This window comes from Pteropus medius, unplaced genomic scaffold, assembly GCF_902729225.1.
Source record: "Pteropus medius unplaced genomic scaffold, Ma_sr-lr_union100, whole genome shotgun sequence".
Lineage (NCBI taxonomy): Eukaryota > Metazoa > Chordata > Mammalia > Chiroptera > Pteropodidae > Pteropus > Pteropus medius.
Genome location: NW_024349796.1, coordinates 17,045,865 through 17,065,758, shown reverse-complemented (window position 1 = coordinate 17,065,758; position 19,894 = coordinate 17,045,865). Strand labels below are relative to the sequence as shown.

At 47.6% G+C, this 19,894-nt stretch overlaps 1 protein-coding gene and 1 long non-coding RNA gene across 3 annotated transcripts in view; one reads left to right on the top strand and one right to left on the bottom strand.

Moving 5' to 3' along the window:
- Positions 1–6: 6 nt before the first annotated feature.
- On the top strand, positions 7–3,945 carry LOC120619232 (uncharacterized). 2 transcript variants are annotated; one of them, XR_005657423.1, is made up of 4 exons: positions 7–1,876; positions 1,976–3,241; positions 3,492–3,576; positions 3,668–3,945. It is a non-coding gene; the product is annotated as an uncharacterized LOC120619232 (long non-coding RNA). The 2 variants fall into 2 exon arrangements; XR_005657422.1 differs by having other exon boundaries at positions 1,976–3,945.
- A 6,439-nt stretch (positions 3,946–10,384) lies between these two features.
- PTPRC (protein tyrosine phosphatase receptor type C) overlaps positions 10,385–19,894 on the bottom strand; it is an 85,173-nt gene continuing 75,663 nt past the window's right edge. The window contains exons 24-30 of the mRNA XM_039883499.1: positions 19,212–19,302; positions 17,848–17,981; positions 16,809–16,943; positions 15,110–15,232; positions 14,737–14,915; positions 13,469–13,604; positions 10,385–12,232 (exon numbers count right to left, since the gene is read on the bottom strand). Coding sequence (XP_039739433.1) covers positions 11,972–12,232; positions 13,469–13,604; positions 14,737–14,915; positions 15,110–15,232; positions 16,809–16,943; positions 17,848–17,981; positions 19,212–19,302 — 1,059 coding nt within the window. The 3' untranslated portion in view covers positions 10,385–11,971. The remainder of the gene's footprint in view (positions 12,233–13,468; positions 13,605–14,736; positions 14,916–15,109; positions 15,233–16,808; positions 16,944–17,847; positions 17,982–19,211; positions 19,303–19,894) is intronic.

Sequence of the window (19,894 nt, the reverse complement as noted above, 5' to 3'; positions counted from 1 at the left end):
TCAAACGGATACATTTGTGTGTTCAAACGGATACATTTGTGTGTTCAAACAGATACATTTATTTGTTCAAACGGATACATTTAACACGACACAAAGTGTGTTAAGGGAAGTCTGCAGATTCATAACAAGGCAGGAAAACAAATCGCCGATGGTTCCGATGGTTCCACCGGTGAGCACAATGGGTTCTCCAAGTTTGGGGAGCCCGGTCCTCCCGGGTACGTGGGACTCCCACACAGCCTACTGGAAACTACTCATCCACGTGGGTGGGAGGCGATTTCTCTTGAGTGGAGGACGAGGTTATTCCTGTTCTGAAGACAGGAAGTAGAGGCCGTGAAGCCATGAAATGGGTGTGACACGATGGAACCAAGAACTGGGGCGGAGAGACCTCAGGTGACAAAGGAGGGCGGGCCCACACCTCACCCTGGAGCGTGACCGAAGCCTGGAGGAGCGAGATGCATCGGGAATCCTAGTGAGAGGTCAGGAGATGCTCGGCCTCACCTGGCCGTGGGCGGAACAGGAGACTCAGGAAAGCTCCTGCCAATGAGGTCGCGTTTCGTCGCCTGTGCAGAACCCACGAGAACACATCTGTTTCCCTTTTATTATTATTGGTGGTGTTGCTGTCATTTTGTTTTTGAGTAATTTCAGTTCACATTCCTGACAATATTGTCGCCGAACAGCGAAGGGAAGGCTTTCTGTTGTCTGCCTCGCTGCTCATGAAACACGTTAATAAGCAAACATAGAAATCGGAGCCATCTTTCTCATGTGGAATTTCAGAGTACACGTCTGAAACACAGCTTTCCCTTTAGCCGCAGAGGCGGGCCTGGATCTTGAGGGCTATAAAAAAGGTTTCACATGGGAAGCTGGATTTTTAGGCTAATGAATGCAACTCTATTTTTGATACTATGCTGTGTGTTTATATAAAATAGAGGAGCATTTTAGGCCAATTAGTGGCTCGCAAACCCTATACTTTTTCCAGCGAGGGCTCAGCTCGATGAACTCGGGAAGTTAACACAGAGAAGTATTGGCAGGGACTCGTGCGGTTGGCTTGATTCAGGGCACAAAGCTGTAGCATAAATTAGTTTTTATTTGTTAAAAGGAAAAACAAATTCTGTTTGTTTTTGTAATACAGTTTGTTAGTTCTTTTAATTTGGGGGAAAATTTGGCGAACCCTGGGAGAGGCTCCGCCCACGGCCTGTGCTGCTCGGACGCAGCTGACCTGGGGTGTGGGCCAGGCGGAGCTGGCGCGGGCGCCACACAGGGTGTCCGGGCCACCAAGTGGGAGCTCGCCTGGCCTGGCCTGCCCCCCACCAGCCCTTCCCCTGAACGTGGATGTCGTGGCCGGGCAACGAGGGTTTAGGGGACGCCAGTGCTGGGACAGGCTCGCAAGCCAATTCGCCCAACACCTGACCAGCCCGAGTCCCCAGTTGACTGACACAAACGTACAATCAGCACGTCAGGAAAGATGGATGCCTGGCTCAAGGCGAGAGAGAGACTTCCCTCTTTCTTTATCGTTTCTTTCCATTTGGGCCTCGATGAACTGGAGGCCAAAAGTGCTGAGGGCGGACGGTTATTCACTCAGTCTACTGAGTCAAACGCCAGCCTCTCCCAGAAACAATGTGTCACCAGCTACCTAAGCGTCCCAGCTCAGTTAGGTGGACACAGAAAATTAACCGCCACCATCTCTGATTTTTATATGGACACGAATGGAGGCCGCGTGTCCCAGCCGTCCTCGCCGCTAGGTGTCGCCAACGGGATGAGCGCGAGGGCCTGCGGTGTGGGGGATGGTGCGTGTCACCTACACACCCTGGCCCTGGAAGGCAGGGTCCTTCCCACGCCCCACGGGGAGAAGCCTTGACGAGATGACTCAGCTGGATGGGTGAGTAATAAACGCAGAAGAGCATTATTGTTAGAAATGTTAAAGGTCGTGTGACCTCGGCCACGTCCCGTGTCCCTGTGTCTCCCGGGTTCGTTTCAGATGCTGAGAGCTGCCGTGATGAGCGTGGCAGGGCCGCCGGTGTTAGTGGTGAGCCGAGCCTCGGGGTGGGAGGCACAGGCCAGCTGCGGGCGGCTTCCCCTCCCCCGTGCGACCACCGCCGGGCTTTCCGTAGCGACAGACGGACTCTGTGGTTACTGCTGGGACTCTCTGTCCGATGCACGGTGACTCAACATCCAGCCTCAAGGGACGGAGACGCTGACTCTGGTTTGGAACTTCCTCCCTCGAGCCGGGCTTGGCCTGGGAGCCGGAAGAGCTTGGCTGGACCGGGCTGGTTTGGGGGGCCGCGGGGCTCCGCCAGGGCGGGTGGGCGGGTGGCAGATGAGCAAACGGGATGGAAGCTTCCGGCAACAGGAAGCGTATTGGCCTCGTGGTTTGAGCGGAGTTTTCGTGGCCAGTGGACCCGCGCCGATTCCAGGCGGTCTGCTTAGCCGCTCTCCACGGCTCTAAGGTGGGGGCGACAGCTACCTATGGCGGGCTGTTTATAACCACCGTCACCTCTGAGTTCTCAGAGCGTGTCAGTCACTCCTGGAAACACTTTCGCACTTAATCTCAGGTATTTGTGACAACCAGCCCGGGAGGTAAGAGCTCTGATTTGCAGGTCACACGTGACCGAACTGGGCTGGGGCGGGGGGCGGTCAGAAAATAGCGCCACGGTCAAACTCCACTGCTTGGCTGCTTTTTAGGACAAAATGAGAAAAACAGAAGGTACAACACGGCGCTCGGGTTACTGCCTCGAATAAAAGGTCATTTAAAAATATTTACCCCAATTTTAGAGGCGAAGAAACTGCAGCTAAACACAGCTGAGTCGCTTCCCCACGGCCCGTCCCACCGAGCCAGCAGCACGGGACCAGGCTCCGGCTCCGGCTCCGACGGGGAGCTCGCCCCGCCCCGCCCCGCCCCGCGTGGGCCTCGCTCCAAAGGGGCGCAGCCACTCGCCAGCAGCCCCCACCCGGCACAGGGCCCCCGCCAGCTCCCAGGGGGCGGGCAGAGCGTGGGGACTCAGAGCCGGGCTGCGTCCTCATCCTCCTCCAGGGTGTTCTGTTGTACGATGCATCTCAAGGCAGCCAGGAGCTGTCCCTGTCCCCACCGCCCCCGGCCGCCCCTGCTTGGTGCAGGCCCAGCTGCCCGCAGGGCCCAAGTCCCAGGCCCTGCCTGACTTCTGTTTATGGAGTTTCTCAGCCAAGAGGAAAACCATTAGGTGTCGAATTTCAAGGGGAAAGCGTCCAAGAGGCTGCCTATTCCAGCGTGAGTTTCTGCCAAAGGACCTTAAATAAACTCTGTGGAGGGAAGATGTCTACACCCGCTCTGCACGCAGTGCATTTCATCGGTTGGACTCGTGCGTGGAGCTGGTGTCGTCTAAGTCGTTAGTGTGGGCTCTGAAAGCAGACAGCGGGCTTCGTTCCCCTCTGATTTCTTTTGGGTAAAACGCCAGCTAATACACTACTTAGGAGAAAAAGAAAAGTCTGCTTAAAGAGTTATTTATTTATATTTGCAGCCAAAGGTGAGAGATGACTTGGAGCGATTTCTCTGAGCATCGAGGGCTGATACGGCAGTCGACAGAGTGACAAGGACTCGGACACGTGAGAGGAAAAAAATACAGTAAAAACTGTAATTAAACATTTAGGACGATTCGCCTCCGTTTTTTTAAAAATCCTTTTTTTCGGTTTCTAGAAATGCTTGCTGACTGAGACGGAACAGTTATGCTCCCCTCGTGCTCAGCGGCACATCCCACGGCATCTGAACAAAACCACCGCAGGGGCTGCAGCACAACCTGCTGGGCGTTCTCTACGAGGCGGAGAAAGGCGTTCGTGCACATGCGTGCAAAATACTTCCGTCTGGCAAAACCGGCCGAGAAAAACCACAAACCGTTCCCGTGAAAGTTTCTGTCCTGTGACAGTTAATAGTAAAATAGAAGCGTAAATCAGTAAAATAAAACGCGTTTGCCCAAATTTGTGCTTATTCAACACTCATCCAGAAAGGAAATACATATTTTGGATGAAAATATCCTGAGCTGAAAATCTTCTCAAAGAAAGGAGAAGTGGGAGCTTAAAAATAAGTTAATGATTTTTTTTATATAGAAAGAGAAATTCTTCGTAATCTAAATTTAAATACAGAATATTTATATTTCGTTTCACTAATGAATAAAAATTCCATTTAGAGTAATAAAAAAGTATAAAGAAATCGGATGACTTATTTGTCTGGTTTTGTCACCCTAGCATACAAACCCCACCGAATTCATTTATATTGTACACTTTTATACACTTCTAAAGACTCATTTAAAACATATACAAAAAACTTTAAGAAATATAAAAAAGTTTTCTATTTCTCATAAAGCAAGGGATACAATAAGCCACTTTGTTGCCACGGAGACCAGGGGGCCAACTCAGGGGAAGTTTATTCTCCAAGGGACGCATTGCCTCTGACATGTTAGATTATAAATCATTGGGGTCAGAACTCTTTAACCCCAAGAATTTTGAATCTTCTCTTAAATTTTTAAAATAGTTTTTGAAGAAAAGTTTATCAGGTGAGTGTACATCACCCCCGGATCTTCTACGTCACATTTATTAAGAACGCTCAGCCATATCTCTTTGTCGATCTTTTTATTTTCTTTAAAGAGTATAATTTTAAATGGTTAGATATCAGTTTTATTCTGTTAATAAATTAGTGTTGAGACTCACTATTGAACTATGACTATTTCGATAATTCAAATGTGAGTATTTTACTGAAATCGGAAAGACATATGTACTTAGCTCTCTGTAAAGCTATTTTTTAATGCTACAAAAGTTATATTTTCCCTCGGTAAAATCCACTGATCTGAGAACTTCTATTAAAATGAAGTATTTTGTGCTTATAAGTGCTCCAGTTATTAAAAATACTCATGAAAAAATTCAGCAACGTGTGAGATGCCTCGTCAGTAATAAGGTCAGATTCCCGGGCCCCTGGGAGCTTTGTAAACACGCTTTGTATTACCGACGGTGCCGCAGCGCAATACCTGTTGGGCCAGGTAAAGCGGAATTGTTAAAGGCACATTTGAACGGAAGTTGGTCACGTCTGGATTTCCGCACATGCCCAGCGGGGGAAAGCTGAGCTAGGCGCTGCATTTTAGCAGCTGCTTTAAAGTAAGCTCCATTTCTTTTCTTGAACCTTGGTAGGTAGACTGAGAAATAATTTTCAGGTGGGTAAGAAAGCCAGGCAGAGAAGGCCTGGGACCAGATGCCTGCTTCCCTCCAGGACAAAAATCTCCAGGTGATGCTTGCGGGGTACGTTCGGCTGCTCCGGGACTCCTCAGAGTTCCTTCCTGAACCTCCCTTCCTGAGGGGCTGGGGCGCCTGCGCTCTGGGCAGGGTTTGCGGCAGACCACAGAGGCCCCCCCAGACTTGCTTCTTTCCACCTAGGACTTTCTGCCTCCATTAAAATGTCCCCAGAGCCTGGCATATGTCAGGTGCTTGAAGTACAAGCAACGAGCTCACTGACGCCTGAGCTGTGCCAAGGTGAATCACGATGAGGAAAAGGTGCAGGGGGGAGGTGGCAGCGAGAGGCACTGGAACCAGTCACCGCTGGTGGACGTCGGAAGCAGCTGAGAATTCCAGAAGCGGGGAGAGCAGCGCAGCTCTGAAACCTACATGGGGGGGGTCGGGGGACCTGGAGAAAACGCGGGCCGCTGCTGAGGATTACTGTGACTAGTGTTTGACTGAGGTTGCTGTCAGCTTGAGACTGAAACGCGCGTGCCCCTCCGTGTCCTCAAGTGCAGGAGAAAGACGCAGCTTCGGGCATCGTTCACCAGCAGCAGCCCTTTTTAGGAGGCCCCTGCACACGTGCTCCCTTTGCACGCATGCATGCCTCGTACTGTCTTGGTCTTTGCCCTGGGCCGCAGGGACTTCGGGTGGGGACTCCTTTTCAGTTCCCCTAAGGAAACTTAGCTTGCAGCCTAGTTCAGGTGTTGAGGAACGTTGGGGTCTCTGACGACAGCCTGGGGACAACTTGGGTGGCCTCCCATCGTGTCCAGTCTCAAAGAGAGGTGCCATAAAGACTCTCCGGAGGGTAAGCCACGGGAGGCGCGCTTTCTGGGTAAGAGCCGGAGGAGCCTGTAAACCCGATGGCGGCGGCCACACGGCCCGCGTGGGCTGGTGGTTTATTTCGCACCGACGAGGTCAGCCGCGGAGGCTGGAAGATGGCGTGGCCGGGCTCCCTCCCGCGCCCACAGCCGCGCGAAGGCGACTCGGCGCTTCCCCCGGACAGGTGCCGACGGTGCCCTCGCCGGAACAGAGCTGTGTCTCCGTCTCCCAACTGCCCACCTCGTACCCCTGATCCCGGAGCCTCGATCCCCAGCGACACAGTCACAACAGTCCCCAAGGCTCCGACACCATCACCAAACAAAACAGAACAGAAATGGCAATTTGAAAAGGAAGCGGTGGCCGCGGAGATGACTCTGGACGGGGACCAGGGGAGGGCGGGGAAGCGGGTCCAGTGAGAACAGGAAAATGACCCTGTCACTCCTCTGAGGTCCCTCGTCAAGCACAGAATCAAGTTCGGAACCAGCCGCTAGACACACTCGGTGTTTAAGAATCACTCAGAGCAGCCGCGGGCCTGCAGGGGGCAATGGTGGCGGGAGCAAGCCGGCGGCCATGGGCTTGACTGTCCCTTGAGTGCGGGGGGTCAGGCGATGCTGGTGCCCTAGTATTTGGAGTCAGGCACAGGAGGAAGAGAATTGGAATGGGAAGGGCTGGGGTTCTGGAGTCACTAGAAATTCCAGACCTTGCCCAGTCTCAATTCTTTATTTTATGAAAATTAATATCAAAATATGTCTTGCACTTATAATAATTTCCGTCGCTACATAAATCACAAAACACAAATGTCCTATCATAGCCCCTGAAATGTACCTTATATGTAAATCTCCATAGAACTATGTTAAATAATAAATAACCTACACAGCGCGTCATCTCGCAGTGCTAGATAAAATTAATCTCTTCTTTTAAATTGTATAAATATAGGGTCGGTTTTATTTCTAAAATTCCTTGGCTCTCTGAATGACTACAGGGCAATGAATTAAAACACATGAAAAAAATTTGTAGAAAAACTTAGTGAGTTTTAGTAATTTGACTAAACGTGTCATTGATTTGACTGATTTTGACCTTTGTTAACTTCCTGCATTTAAATTGCGAACAAATATTTTGCTACCTCTTGAAAGAACAAAGAGTTTATGTCCCACTGACTCTCATCAAAGAGAAACTTGACTTCCATGATTTAATGCTACTTTAAACAAAGAGAAAACTGCCAAAGCACGTTCTATTTACAAAAATAATTTGTTTCATTTAAGAAGTCATTTTATGAAACTAAAACCAACTGTGAGCTCAGACGAGAAACACTAGACTATCTCACAGGAAATCCACACACACACACACACACACACACACAGAAAACTCCAGGCTACAGTCCGCTTTGTATGTCTGACATGTATTTTCTCACATAATTCACATGACTCTAGTTATTTAAAAAAATGCTTCTTGTATGCGGAGCTAAGGGTGGCCCTTCACGGTGTATTTATGGCCTTCAGATGGGACACAGGGTTGTTTAGGATTACTTAATATTTCAAGATGACATGGGATCAAAGTCGAGAGCTTCTAGGACGAGGGTCCGATGGGTCATTAGACTTGTAACCTAATCGGAATGCATCCCCGTGGGAAAAGTGTGTGGGGGGGGTGGAGGTCAAGCTTTTAAAGAGATGATGCTGAGACTTCTACAGAGCATCACCTTAAATAGCCAGCTTCTCTGGGCCATTGTCCAGGAAGAGGCAGAGCAGCATCTGAGACGGGAGGCCAGGATACGGCCCCCGGTGGCCCTTGACTGAGCTTAGTTTTCATGTCTCTTAATTATGTCGAAAACATCCAGACGTTTGGTTTCAAACCTTTGCGTCTTCTCTGCTTCCCATCCCTGCGTTTAGGTTCAGTGGTCGATGCAATGAAAGCAAATAAGTTAATACAAATGGAAACGCCTTTCCGTGGGGACTTACTGCACGCCGACTTTTTACGAATGTAACACTCCATTTCTCCCTTTCCTGTTTTGTGACAAATAACATACCACAAAAGCCGCGGAATGGAGTTTGTGACATGGAATTCATAATACAGTCCGAATGAATGAAAAATCTAAATTATCGGTTACCGGTAAAATGCTCGGTGCGCAGTTACCTAGGTACTTCGCGAGGAGACCCTCCAGTGAGCCTGTGTTCACCAGCGGGGACGGGTTCCACGGGGGACCCCATTCTGTTCCACCTGTCACCTCACGTGTGACGAGCAGGCAGATTGTGTCCCTTCTCAGTTACCTACCTTCCCACTCCACAGTGCTCGTGATAAGGTTTCACATGGTAATTTGACACGATATTTTTTATTCTTTGACAAGTCATCAGCCTGCATGGATTAGATTCATCTGCTCTGCGTGAGAGTATAATTGGGTCCCACAAATTCTGTCTTTCTGGAAACTTAAATATAAGTGTACCGGAGGTCCCACTCACACTGCAGGAAAAGGCACATATGAATCAAAAAAGCACTGGTTTTTCTAGAGCAAAATGCACCCGTTATTTGACATAGAAAGTGTTTCATGTTCCCTAGCATCCCGAGTTAGAGGACAGCTAAGGCAGAAGAACCAAGGTCCCTTGGACTCGCTCACCAGAGAAAGTGAGTCACATCCTCTAGAAATGTGATTCGCATCCATGACGCCCTGTTCACTTGTTTCAAACACTGATTGACGTCTCCTCTGACAAACATACTGAAATGTGACCGAACCAGGAAGGACACATTCTGACGACCCACTTCAGAGACGATGGAACAATGGCCTTTGTGAGTGATTGTTGTGTTCGATTTCCTGGCGCTCACTTTAGTGATGAGGTGATCTTTGTTTATATGTCTTATGAAAATAATCCTTTCCCATGGACGTCGAAGGGTGTGTGTATTTTGTATAAGAACTTCGACGTTGTGAGTCCGGCTAAGCCTACCATGTTGTACAGCTTCGTTCAGCATCTGTTACATGTGGCCTTGTTTCGAATCCTGACTGTCACCTGCTAGATGTGTCGTAACGGGCCAGATGCTGTAATTATTCTAAACCTCAGTTCCTCACCTACAGAACAGAGATACTAAGATTATGTGCTGCTTAGAACTCGTCTTGAGAAACAGATGCAGGTAAAACAGTTAGTAAAAATACTCGGCAAGGATTGCACCTCGGTAAATGTTAGTTATTACAATAATCATCATTGTTTTTATTTACAAGTAATGATACAGGATACGTACCCTCTGATTGTGTTGGTATTGCATCAAGAAAATGTAAAGAGGAGCATAAAGAGGTTTGCAAAAGAATGATTACAGAAAATAGACCCTCTGCAGAATCAATCTTTTCACTTGAAACCGGAAACGAAAAATCCCAATTTCGAATGTGTTATTTTGAAAAACTTGCAGATCGTTCCAGTTATAGAATTTGTATGAGAGAATGAAAGAGTTCTGAGTAGAAGCTTATGATTTTAAAATACTTATTGCAAAGACATTCAGCTAATCAGTTCACACAGTTTTACCATTGCAGGAAATATTAAAGTGTATATTTCTTTTCTGCAAATATTTATTTGTAAAAGATACTTTGTGTAAAAATACATATTTGTAAAAAAAATAAGCTTTTTTTTTACTATGTACTATGTAAAAAATTGATGGGAGCTGAATTTGGGGACAACTAAGTGTATCTTTTATTTCTAATGAATTCTGATGCCAAATATAAAATAAACTTTAAAAGAAATACAACATGGTGTCTTTCTGTTCGATAATTATATAACCAGATCCAAACCTTATTTCTAAAACGGAACTATGGGCTTAATTTTTCTAACTAGATCTTGGAGCCACTAATGGCATTGCCAGACCTTAGAAAATGAATATATTCTGTCTTGTGACAGATTAATTAGGAATGCAGCCCACAGTTATCAACATAGGTCTGCAAATCACTACTTTCTTTTTTAAGATAAGAATCGTAAACTTATAATTCTCTATTCCAGTGTAGTGGCTCTACTCATTGATACTAATTGATACTGATTGATACAGATTGATTCGGATCGATTCGGATTGATTCTGATTGATACATACGCCACAGAGTAACGGGCCTTCCAACGCCCTCTCTGTCTGACCACAGCTTCTCACATGGAGAAGAAAAAAGTTTCCAGGATTGCTTCTAAACTCACAGAAGTTTCCAGGGCTCTATTTCTAAGTATTTTGCAGCAGCTCAGATAAAAGAAACACATGTGACACCTATCTACCGAACATGAGAACCGTATGTTTTAACTACATGATCCAGTATGTGGCAACTGGTCGAATTTCAGTTGGAGAAACTGAGGCAGAAGAATTTACATGACTAAGGAGAGACGGGAAAGCAAGCTTTATTTCTTTGTGGTGCTCAAAACATGATTCTCTACCACGCTTTTCTCATTAGTAAGTAAAGAGACAGAAAGTAAACAGCATAAATTTGAAACTGTTGCTTCATTCTAAGACTCACTCTCTTCACGTTAGCAACAAGGTACTACACGGTAATGTAAGGATTAATCGCCAATTCAGTGTGTATAATTAACAAAAGAAGAGAAGGGTGAACACAAGATAAATGAGTCGAATGGAAAGCAATTGAGGATGTGTCCTTAAGACACTGAAAAGCAGTCAGGAGCCTATTAGAATATTGCATGTCAATTATACCTTAATACAAGTTTTTTAAATAAAAAAATTTTAAAAATAAAATCAGGCAGGAGTGTGAAGATGTAAGAAACCAAGCCAACCTAAAGGCAGCGTGTGACCAGTGTATAAGCGGGTGCAGAATTCAGTACAAGGGGTTTCTTTCGTTATTTAAAAAAAAATTGTTTTACTAAAGTTAATTGCATAGCCTATATTTTAAAATGTGCTTATCTAATCTACTTATGAACATGTATCACAATATATTATGTACAAGAAAAGATAATGATTGCATTTTATTAGGATTATTGATATCGATTCCCGGTAAAAAGCTGTCTAAGTGTTGGAGAACTTCAAAGTAGATGCACAAGGTAAATGAAAGTCAAGGACGAACCTTGACATGGAAAATAAGTATGTGCAATATTATATGCCTCATATCAATGTTATATTCCATCGAATTAGCTACATTAGGTTTTGTGTGTAAATATTTAGCACAAATACATTTGCACGATTCTATTTTTATCTTACGGGTTTAACGTACACTGTATTCGTTTAGAGAAGTTTATTTAAGTTCAATTGTAACAAACGTAATTTTGGGTCAAAAGTATCAAGCAATGAATTTCACATATTATACAGAGAATAATTCCTGTTGTAAACAAGGTAACAAGATAGACTTGCTTGAAAATTTTACATTAGATTAAATAAACTTGAAAAGAGATTGGACTAAGTGCTAACATATGGAGTGAAGGGTTCCAAAAGTTAATTTCATTCACGTTCTGCAGGAACTCTAACTTTATGTCTATTTCTAGAAGCAACAGTAAACTGCGAGGCGTAGTTGAGCAGGACAAGGAGGACATCTTGAGGTCGTCGTAGAAATGCACGTTACTCTTGCACAGCCCACCAGCAATTCACGACTTAAAAAAATATGTGCTTTAAGCTAACACTTTCGGTAAAAATATTGTGTTTTTTCTTAAAAAAAAAAGAGGCAGTTTCTGAAGACCGTTCAGATTCGCTCGAAATCATTTTCTCTCGTTCTTTCTCACGCACAAAGACTACAGAGAAGTTATTGTTTGCTGCATGATAGATAAAATTTTAAAAGAAGCATGAGACTGTACAAACGTTGCAGCAAACCTGTCTTAAATGTTCTCTCCGCAGTAGTAAAATAGAAGCTTTCCACAAAAACGGGTCCGAGGCGCCCCGTTAATCCCTCTGCCTCCGTTTCCCCCTCCTGCTTCTGGACGAAGAGAGGCGGCCTTGACCCGGCGGCGCGAGGCGCCCGGCTCGGCCCGGCCTAGGCGCTGGGCGTCAAGGTCGGACTCGCCGGGCCGTTGGCCGACTGTTCCGGGCCCCCGGGGCCGCTCGCGGCCTTGGAGCCGCCGTCCTGCCCGCCTGCGGCCTGGGCCTCGCCGGGGCCCGCGCGGTTGGCGGCCCCCTCTGCTCTGTCCACCTCGTTCGCCATCTCGACGTGGTCCCCCTGTCTGGCGTTCTTCACGCGTCCGTTCCGAGCCGGGTACACGCCGGCGATGACGTCGTACAGGAACTGGTACTGCTCCTGGCAGAGGGAACAGGCGAGAAATTCCGTAAGGGGTGGGGATGAGCAAGACGCACCCGCCACCTCGCGGGAGAGGCGGATAACCGAGAAGAACGTCGTCGACGGCTTTCTCCGCTTGCCGTGTGACAGGACGGACCGAGGGCGCCCGGCGGCATCGCCCCACAGGCCACGGGCGTCTCGCCCCCACGCCTCCGCCCGTGACGCCGGCTGTCACGCTTACTCTCGGGCCCAGGCCCGCCACCGGGGCCACCTGCTTGGAGGAGCCCGCCCGACCCCCGCTGGCTGAGCTCAGCGCCCTCGCTGATGTGCCTGGCACGGTGTCCCACGGGACTCCGCATCGCTGAGCAAGCGCCCACCTGTTCCTACACTGAACGGTGAGTCCCTCCCACACCGAGGACAAAAACCCACACTGCGCATCCTGTGCGTCTTCACACCTCTTTGCCGTGTGACTTTGCAGGTCATCTTAACGAGCGGCGAGCCCGTCGCCCCAGGCCGGGCCTCTGAGCTGGCCTTGTGACCCGTTAGGCAGTAAAACGCAGAGGAAGCCCCGCCATCCGGCCCCCAGCCCAGGCTCCCCGTCTCTGGCTCCCCGCTGCCTTCGTGAGAAAACTCCCGGGCTGGCCTCTGGATGAGGGGAGACGCGTGACCCCCACACCCCTTTTCCTATGGCTAAGTGCCAGCCATCTGCTGGCCTATTGACGATGGAGTCATTTTGGACCAGACAAACCCTGCTGGACACACTCAGCGGCACCGGACATGCAGTGAGCCTGGCCCGGACTGGCTCGCGCTGCCATGGTCCGGGGCACCTGCCAGCGGATCGAATCGACCACCGCCTACAATAAGCGTTTCCTTCTTCCGTCTCTAAGTTACGGGGCGGTTTGTTACACAGCAACACAGATCGATACGGATTAAAGACGGAGCGAGGAGAGAAGCCACGAGCACTGAAATCTCTCCGGACAGCCACAGCGTGTTGCTGGCGACGTCCGATGAGTCTCTTAACTACAGTGATAGTAACTTAGTGCGAATTATCACGCGAAAACGAAAGATGAACTAGAAGAATAGAAAACCGAAGACAAGAGAAGGAAAGAGGCTGGGGGGGGGGAGGGAGGGGAGGGAAGAGGAGGGGATGGAGAGGAGGGGGAGGAGGAGGAGGAGGAGGGAGGCAGGGGAGGGGAAGCTGTCAAAACAAAAACACGAGACACGTGGAAAGCAGACGCGGACGCGAGGGACACTTACGAACGTGGGGACCATCTCCGGCCGCGCTTTGCGCAGGGACTTCACCGCCTGGAAAACGTCCACCACGTCTTCTGTGTCTGCGCTTTCCAGGAGGTTCAGCAGCGCGCAGAACAGGCCCGTCTGCTGAGACCCATCCCTACCGAAGAAAGAAAAGATACACACAGAATAAGCCCGTTTTACGGACGCCATGACAGCAGAATAAAAGGGAGAGAGAGACGGGGTGTGCTCCCCCCTTCACGTTCGCTGTATCATTTTATTCCCATCTCGTAAGAGCCGAATATTTCTGCCAAATGCATTTTGGGGGGGAGTAGAGTAAGCCAATCGTTTAAAAAAAATTTTGTCTTAGGCTTGACAAAGATCCTTTCTTCTGTTCAGTACTTTATAGATTATAACGCATTTTTATTTACATCTGACGTTGTTAGGACAGATGTGATAATGCCGATTTGATAGATGAGGACACCGAGGTTTCGGGGTGACGAAGGCATGGCTAGGAACCGCCAACGCCGGAAATGCCGGAACCGATGGTCTAAAGCACGTGGCTTTTCTCCTGTTCCCTTCTGCTTCTCTGCTGCTTTTCACTACTGTTCACACTTCGCCTCAACAGAGAAATGACACCTGGTAGAAGGAGTCATTAGAAACAGGGCGACCGAGTGGTTCAGTAGCCTGTGAGAGGGATGTCCTGTTATTACAAGGATCTAATCTGAAGAATTTATTATTAGCAGGAGTTTGTTTATTGGACATAACTAGGGGACATATTTAACCACAGGCTAAGAAATACGTACCATTTTAAGCCTGAACTTCCCTTATTCAACTTTCTTTCCAGACATTTCACTTTTGAAAACTCAAATCAACGCTGAAAAGCAGCATATCTCTAAGGGCTCGATTCGAGCGTGTGTAATTCTAATGACGACGAGGCTTGCTCGAAAATTCTAAAAGCATTTTCCTAGGCTTACTTTTCTCAGTTTACTTTACTGTTTTTCATTTCGTTTTCTTAATTTAACATTTGCACGGAAACTTTTTATAGTAAGCTGCCTTCTTCCAACGTCTCCCTTCTTTAAGGGCGATACGTAAGCATTTATCACAGGTGGAAGCTGAACATCCACGTGACGCATCAACGAAACCGAGTATTAAACCGAGAGAGCGACCAGCTCCACCGTGAGCCTCCGCTGTGGTTTATGGATCAGGATCAGTGGGACCGAACAGGAAGCGGGGACCAGGGAGTCAAGAACGACGAGGATTCGTGGAGCCGTCTGCTCAGACCCACCCACCTGCAGTGGACCAGGAGAGGCGCATTCTTGGGGTGCTTGTTCCCTTCGGCGGAGTTCCTCGCGGGGAGCTTCTGTTTGAGGGCCCGAATCACAGAGACCAAGTCCCCAGGCTCCGCAGGCAGCTCATCCGCCTTCCAGCCGTGGTACTGGAACTGGTGCACGGTCCGGGAATCTTTCCTCTGAAACCAGAAGCGAAAGAGACGTCACCTCGAGTGAGGTTCACATTTTCCTCACAATGACTTTCATTTAAATCGCCTGGCCATTCCGTTCTGATGGCATCGCACAGGCCGCGACTTTGCTCGCGTGGAGCGAGTCCGTTGCTCTGCCGGGGAGTTGACAGCAAAGGTGCGCACTGTCGCAACCGTCTCTGTACCTTGGCGTGCCTCAGTTCGAAGGCACGGAGCGTGTACGCTGAAGCGCGCTGGGTGTCTTTCATTTCGACCTCTATGTCTCCGTGTGTCTGCTTCCCGTCACCCCAGTACTGAGCACAGGCCTCCTAGAAAAGAAAGAGCCTGAGTCGACGACGTCTGTGCCGGCGTCGTGTTCGCGTTCCGAGGATTCGGAGCACCCCTCTCTCTCGCTCCGTCTCCCCCTTCCTCCGCCCTATCAAACTGAAATTCCTCATTGTGTCTGCAGACTGAAAGCTGCTCGTGAAAGTCTAAACTCCGTTTGAACTCTGGTGGACAGCCATTCGGTAAGGCCGTGTGTTTCCTTGTGCATATCAGGGGACGAAGGGTCAACCGAGGTGGCCAGGACGCCACAGGAGCAGCCCCGTCGTCCCTGGTCCCTGACATCTGCTCCTCCCTACCACGCCCTCATCGCCACCTCTCACGACGACAGACTGAGCTGCCGTCGCTCAGGGCCCGGCGGCGGCTTAGATTTCCCAGACCCTCCAGCTGCCCCTTCAGGGAAGAGTCCGCATCCTCGGAGCTTTGTCTCTGTGTGTCGACGACCAGCGCCACGAGCGGCTCTAGGGAATGCGACCGGATATCTACGTAAAGGGTCAGACCGAAGAGCGGGAGAGTCACAAAAACGTGTCTTCTCTGCAAACGGTTCTCCGTCAACTACGGTCCGACGTCGGGAGGCCTCCCACCCGCACCGCCCTGCCCCCCGCCCCCGACTCTCAGGACTGAGACGAAGGGCACGATGCCGGAATGCCATGCTGGAAATACAAACGTATATTTTTTAAAGAAAAGAAAAGGAAAAAAAAAAAAAAACCCCAGAAGACTAAAAAAGACAAATTTTCACGGCCCAGGGTAGGGACCAGAGAAGAGAGAGAGAGAGAGAGAGAGAGAATGCCTGTCATGTCATCGCACGCTGATGAGGCTGCTCATGAAATCAGCGTTAACGTTAACGTCGGCGAATGCGTTTGGCGCTGAAACGTGGGGACGGCAATTTCGATAACTCGAGGCATCGAGGAAAGGATCAAACGCACGTCGCAGGCGTTCAGAGCAAATTCGACCTTAGGTTAACTGTAGAATGTTACAGCAATAAATAGCGCACAGACATAAAGAAGACAGGGTTTCGATAACAATGCTCAGGGGTTTTGTCTTCCCGGAAGGATAGGATCAGAATGGGAAGGATGGATTCAAAACGGGTACGTGGGACGTCGGTAAGTGAAGCCTCGGTGATGAAGACGCAGACGATTCGTTGAGATTCGGCCAGTAAACCCACCTGTTCAGGGCGGAAAGGATGGAAGACACGAAAAGAGGAGGGAAATGGAAAGATAGACGTCGGCCAGATTATTGAAGGTCTTAAGCCTCAGACCGAGGAGCTCGGTGTCTATCTTGAAGAAAACAGAAGGACAACGTGGCTGTGGCTTGTTGTCTTTGGGAGGCCGACCCTGGGATTGCCACGTGTTAGGTGGTCTGTGAGCGGCACGCAGAAATGGGACAGCCTGCCACGAGCCAGACGCCAGACGCGGGAGGCCACCAGCCGCATGGAAGACGACCGGCATGAGCCAGTGAAATCGCATGGGGGGCGGTCGAGAAGACTTGGGTGCAGCCATCACATCCGTCATCCAAGAACAGAGAACGAACTTTAGGGCAGAAAGGTTTGAGAAAAGTACAAACCTGGTCTCTGCTCTTGAGCTCCGTCAGCATGACAATCACTTTCACTTTTCTTTGGAAAATCATCTGCCAGAAGTCACCGATGGTCTCCTTTAGGGGTCCCTGAGCGGCAATCATCACTTCGGGTTTCCAGTAGCTCTTTACAGAAAATAAAGAGGAAAAGAAGCGGTGGGCTTCGTTACCACTGCCAACGGATGAAAACAGTGGAGTCTTAAACAGCCTCCCGGAAACAGAGTCGCTTCGTTTTGACATCAACGTTGTCACATAAAAAGATTAAGATTCTCAGGTCCCAGAAACAATGTGATCTCTGTATGTAAAATACTTATTTAGTTAATGATAACACTTAGCTGATCATGTGAAATCAAGATTAGAAAATATTACCTTACAACGCTAACAACTTTTTCTTTCCTAAAATACCTTTTTTTTCTCTCTCTCTCTAAAAAGGCTAATGTGGTTATAAAAGGAATTATCTTCGTTATGTCTCTGTTGAGGTCTATACACTCAGGATAGCTGATCATTGAGGTAACATTCTATGAATGTGTGTTTTAGGAAAACTGGATAGAAATCCAACTTAGCCTATAAGCAAAAAGGATTCGCCGAATGACTAAAAGTCTCTTGTTTGAATTCTCAGTTTATAAAAATTAAAAAAAGGTACGTGACACAGACTCACCTAATAATTTAGGTAATCCGAAAGAAAAGTTTTAACTATACAAACACACGTATTTGATTTGCTTACGGTTTGGGTGTCTGACTAAACGTAAACATTTTCAAATACTTACGTTTGTTCAAAATATTATTTTTTCTCAAATTTCTATTTTATTGTTTTTCAAATCGACATGATTATAGTCATATTTGTCACACGACTAACAGCATTGTCTTGTGTTGTTCAGCTTGTCAGGTTTTCACATCCTTAAGCCTTTCGATGAATTACAATACAGTGTTAAAAACCGAAGCTCGTCATTCTTCTACAGAATCACTCAGTGAACGGCCATGATAACGTAGCTACGATTTTTTGGAGGGCTCTGGGAGTGTAGGCGCCTACCATGACGAAAGACGCATTGACGTAGTTGCTGGTGTCCTCGGTGTCACTGTCATCGTCGGAAGAGTCATCCGATTCGTGCTCACTCTCTTTGCTGATTTCCAGCTCGTGCTTGAGGGGCACTCTGTTAAAATCATCTGTGGGCAATAAATTAATAGTAAGTCTTCCTCTAAAAAAAAATCAGACCTCTGCTTGATTGCCACGTGGACATTCGAAAGTCAGTTAGAAGGGACAGATTGCCTTATGGAAGTATATTGACCTCCAGGGATGTACGTAAAATTCAGTTCTTCCCGATTAACGCATTATAAAAAGAAGCCTAAGAGAAAGAAGGAAAAAAACGGGACGTAACTCTATATTAAATAACAAATGGACATCACAACATTCCATGTGATTACTCAATTTTTGATACACGTACTTTAGTTTTCCACGGAGTATTATTATTCCGCTTGATATGTTAAAAATGCATGTGTAAGTTAATAAAACACATAGCTTAGGCAAAAGTCTAGTTTTCAGTTACATACTATTAACATTAAATTAACGCTCTTAAATAGGTATCTGAGATAATGATTATTTAATCGAGAAAATTATTTAGCCCATAATTTCTCACCGTTTCTCAATTTCCTGTCTAGTAACTTGATCAAATGATCTGATGAGCCACATCACCATCAAGTCTATATTTTCAACTTTATGAGGAATCTTTCAGAAATTAACTAGGTCAACCACGCACTGGTCCGATTTATCCTGTTGCCCAGCTTACTAGCTTGCATCCTATTTTCTCCACGTTAATTTTAGTGTGTGCAAGTGAATGGCATTAGAGCTGTACCCGATGCGGTCCTATCGAAACGCTTAAATAGCAGGATTCGAAACACCGTGCGGATCACGATCTGTTAAATTGGATGACGGGCAGTTTGCAGAGCACTTTCGACCTCCGAGATATAAGACAGGGATAAAGAGAAAGCGCATAGGGAGCGAAAGCTCGCAATCTCTGCCATTAGGTGATTGCCCTGGAGTGAATAACTGGAACCAGATAAGATGAGGCAGAACTGGAAAAGAGGCCATGTCGCTTTTCTCCAGTTTCGGAAGTTTCGTCCTTCCGACAACCCGCTTCTGCGATGACCGGTAGACAGGAAACGCTGAGTACAGTCCACGGTTCACCGTGAATGTCTGAGGTTCAAAGAATTCGCTTCAACCACATCGTAAGGGGCCTGTTGACGGTTCTCAACAGCCAGCCCAGCGCTGAAAGGTGCTTCAACGCCGTCTGTGTGTTTGCTAACGCCTCACGTTAAACAGTTCCAGGAGAGAATTTCAGTTTATGTGATGCAAAAAAAAATAAATAAATAATAATAATAATAAAGTAAACTACATACATGGAATGACGGAAGAATTCCTGTTTTTACTTTTATTTTCCTCTTGATTTCCAACGTGCTGTGTCCTCCAGCTCCTGTACGAAGGGAGTCTCTGAGAGGAAAAACAGAATGGAAAACGCTTTTAAAACGTCAATATCGGCTTAGTCTATTATTAATTAAGGCATAACATGCTCCCTAAAGAATAGTATTTCATCCAGGTTTGCGAAGTCCACATAGTTCACCATCTTGGATTTTGCCTCTGACTTTTTCTTTCTAAATCGCTCAGGCGTTTAGTACTTTGACATGGTGAGTTGGAGCTAGATACATACAATTAAATGAAAGAAAACGGTTTCTATTTGTGGGCTACTGGTTAGCAAAGCAGCACGGTGTTTTCTTGTGTAAGTCGAAAGCACTCTGCAGGGGTTGAGCATCATCCAGAGTGCAAAAAGCAATGGTAAATTCTTTTCCAATGATCAGAAGTGGACTCTCCAGATAGAGTGTTTGCAGAAGGCACGAGTCGCGCTGAGGAGAGTCGGTGCTTCATTTATTTTCGCCTTCCAGCCTGTCTTCCCTGTCACCCACAGTAGTTCATCGGTCAGCAAGACCGATCATTGCTACCGGCGAAGCTCTCAAATGCTCCTTTCTCTCTCGTAGACTTGGTCCGGCCCACGGTCATTTCTCACCTGACAATGTCAGACACAGAA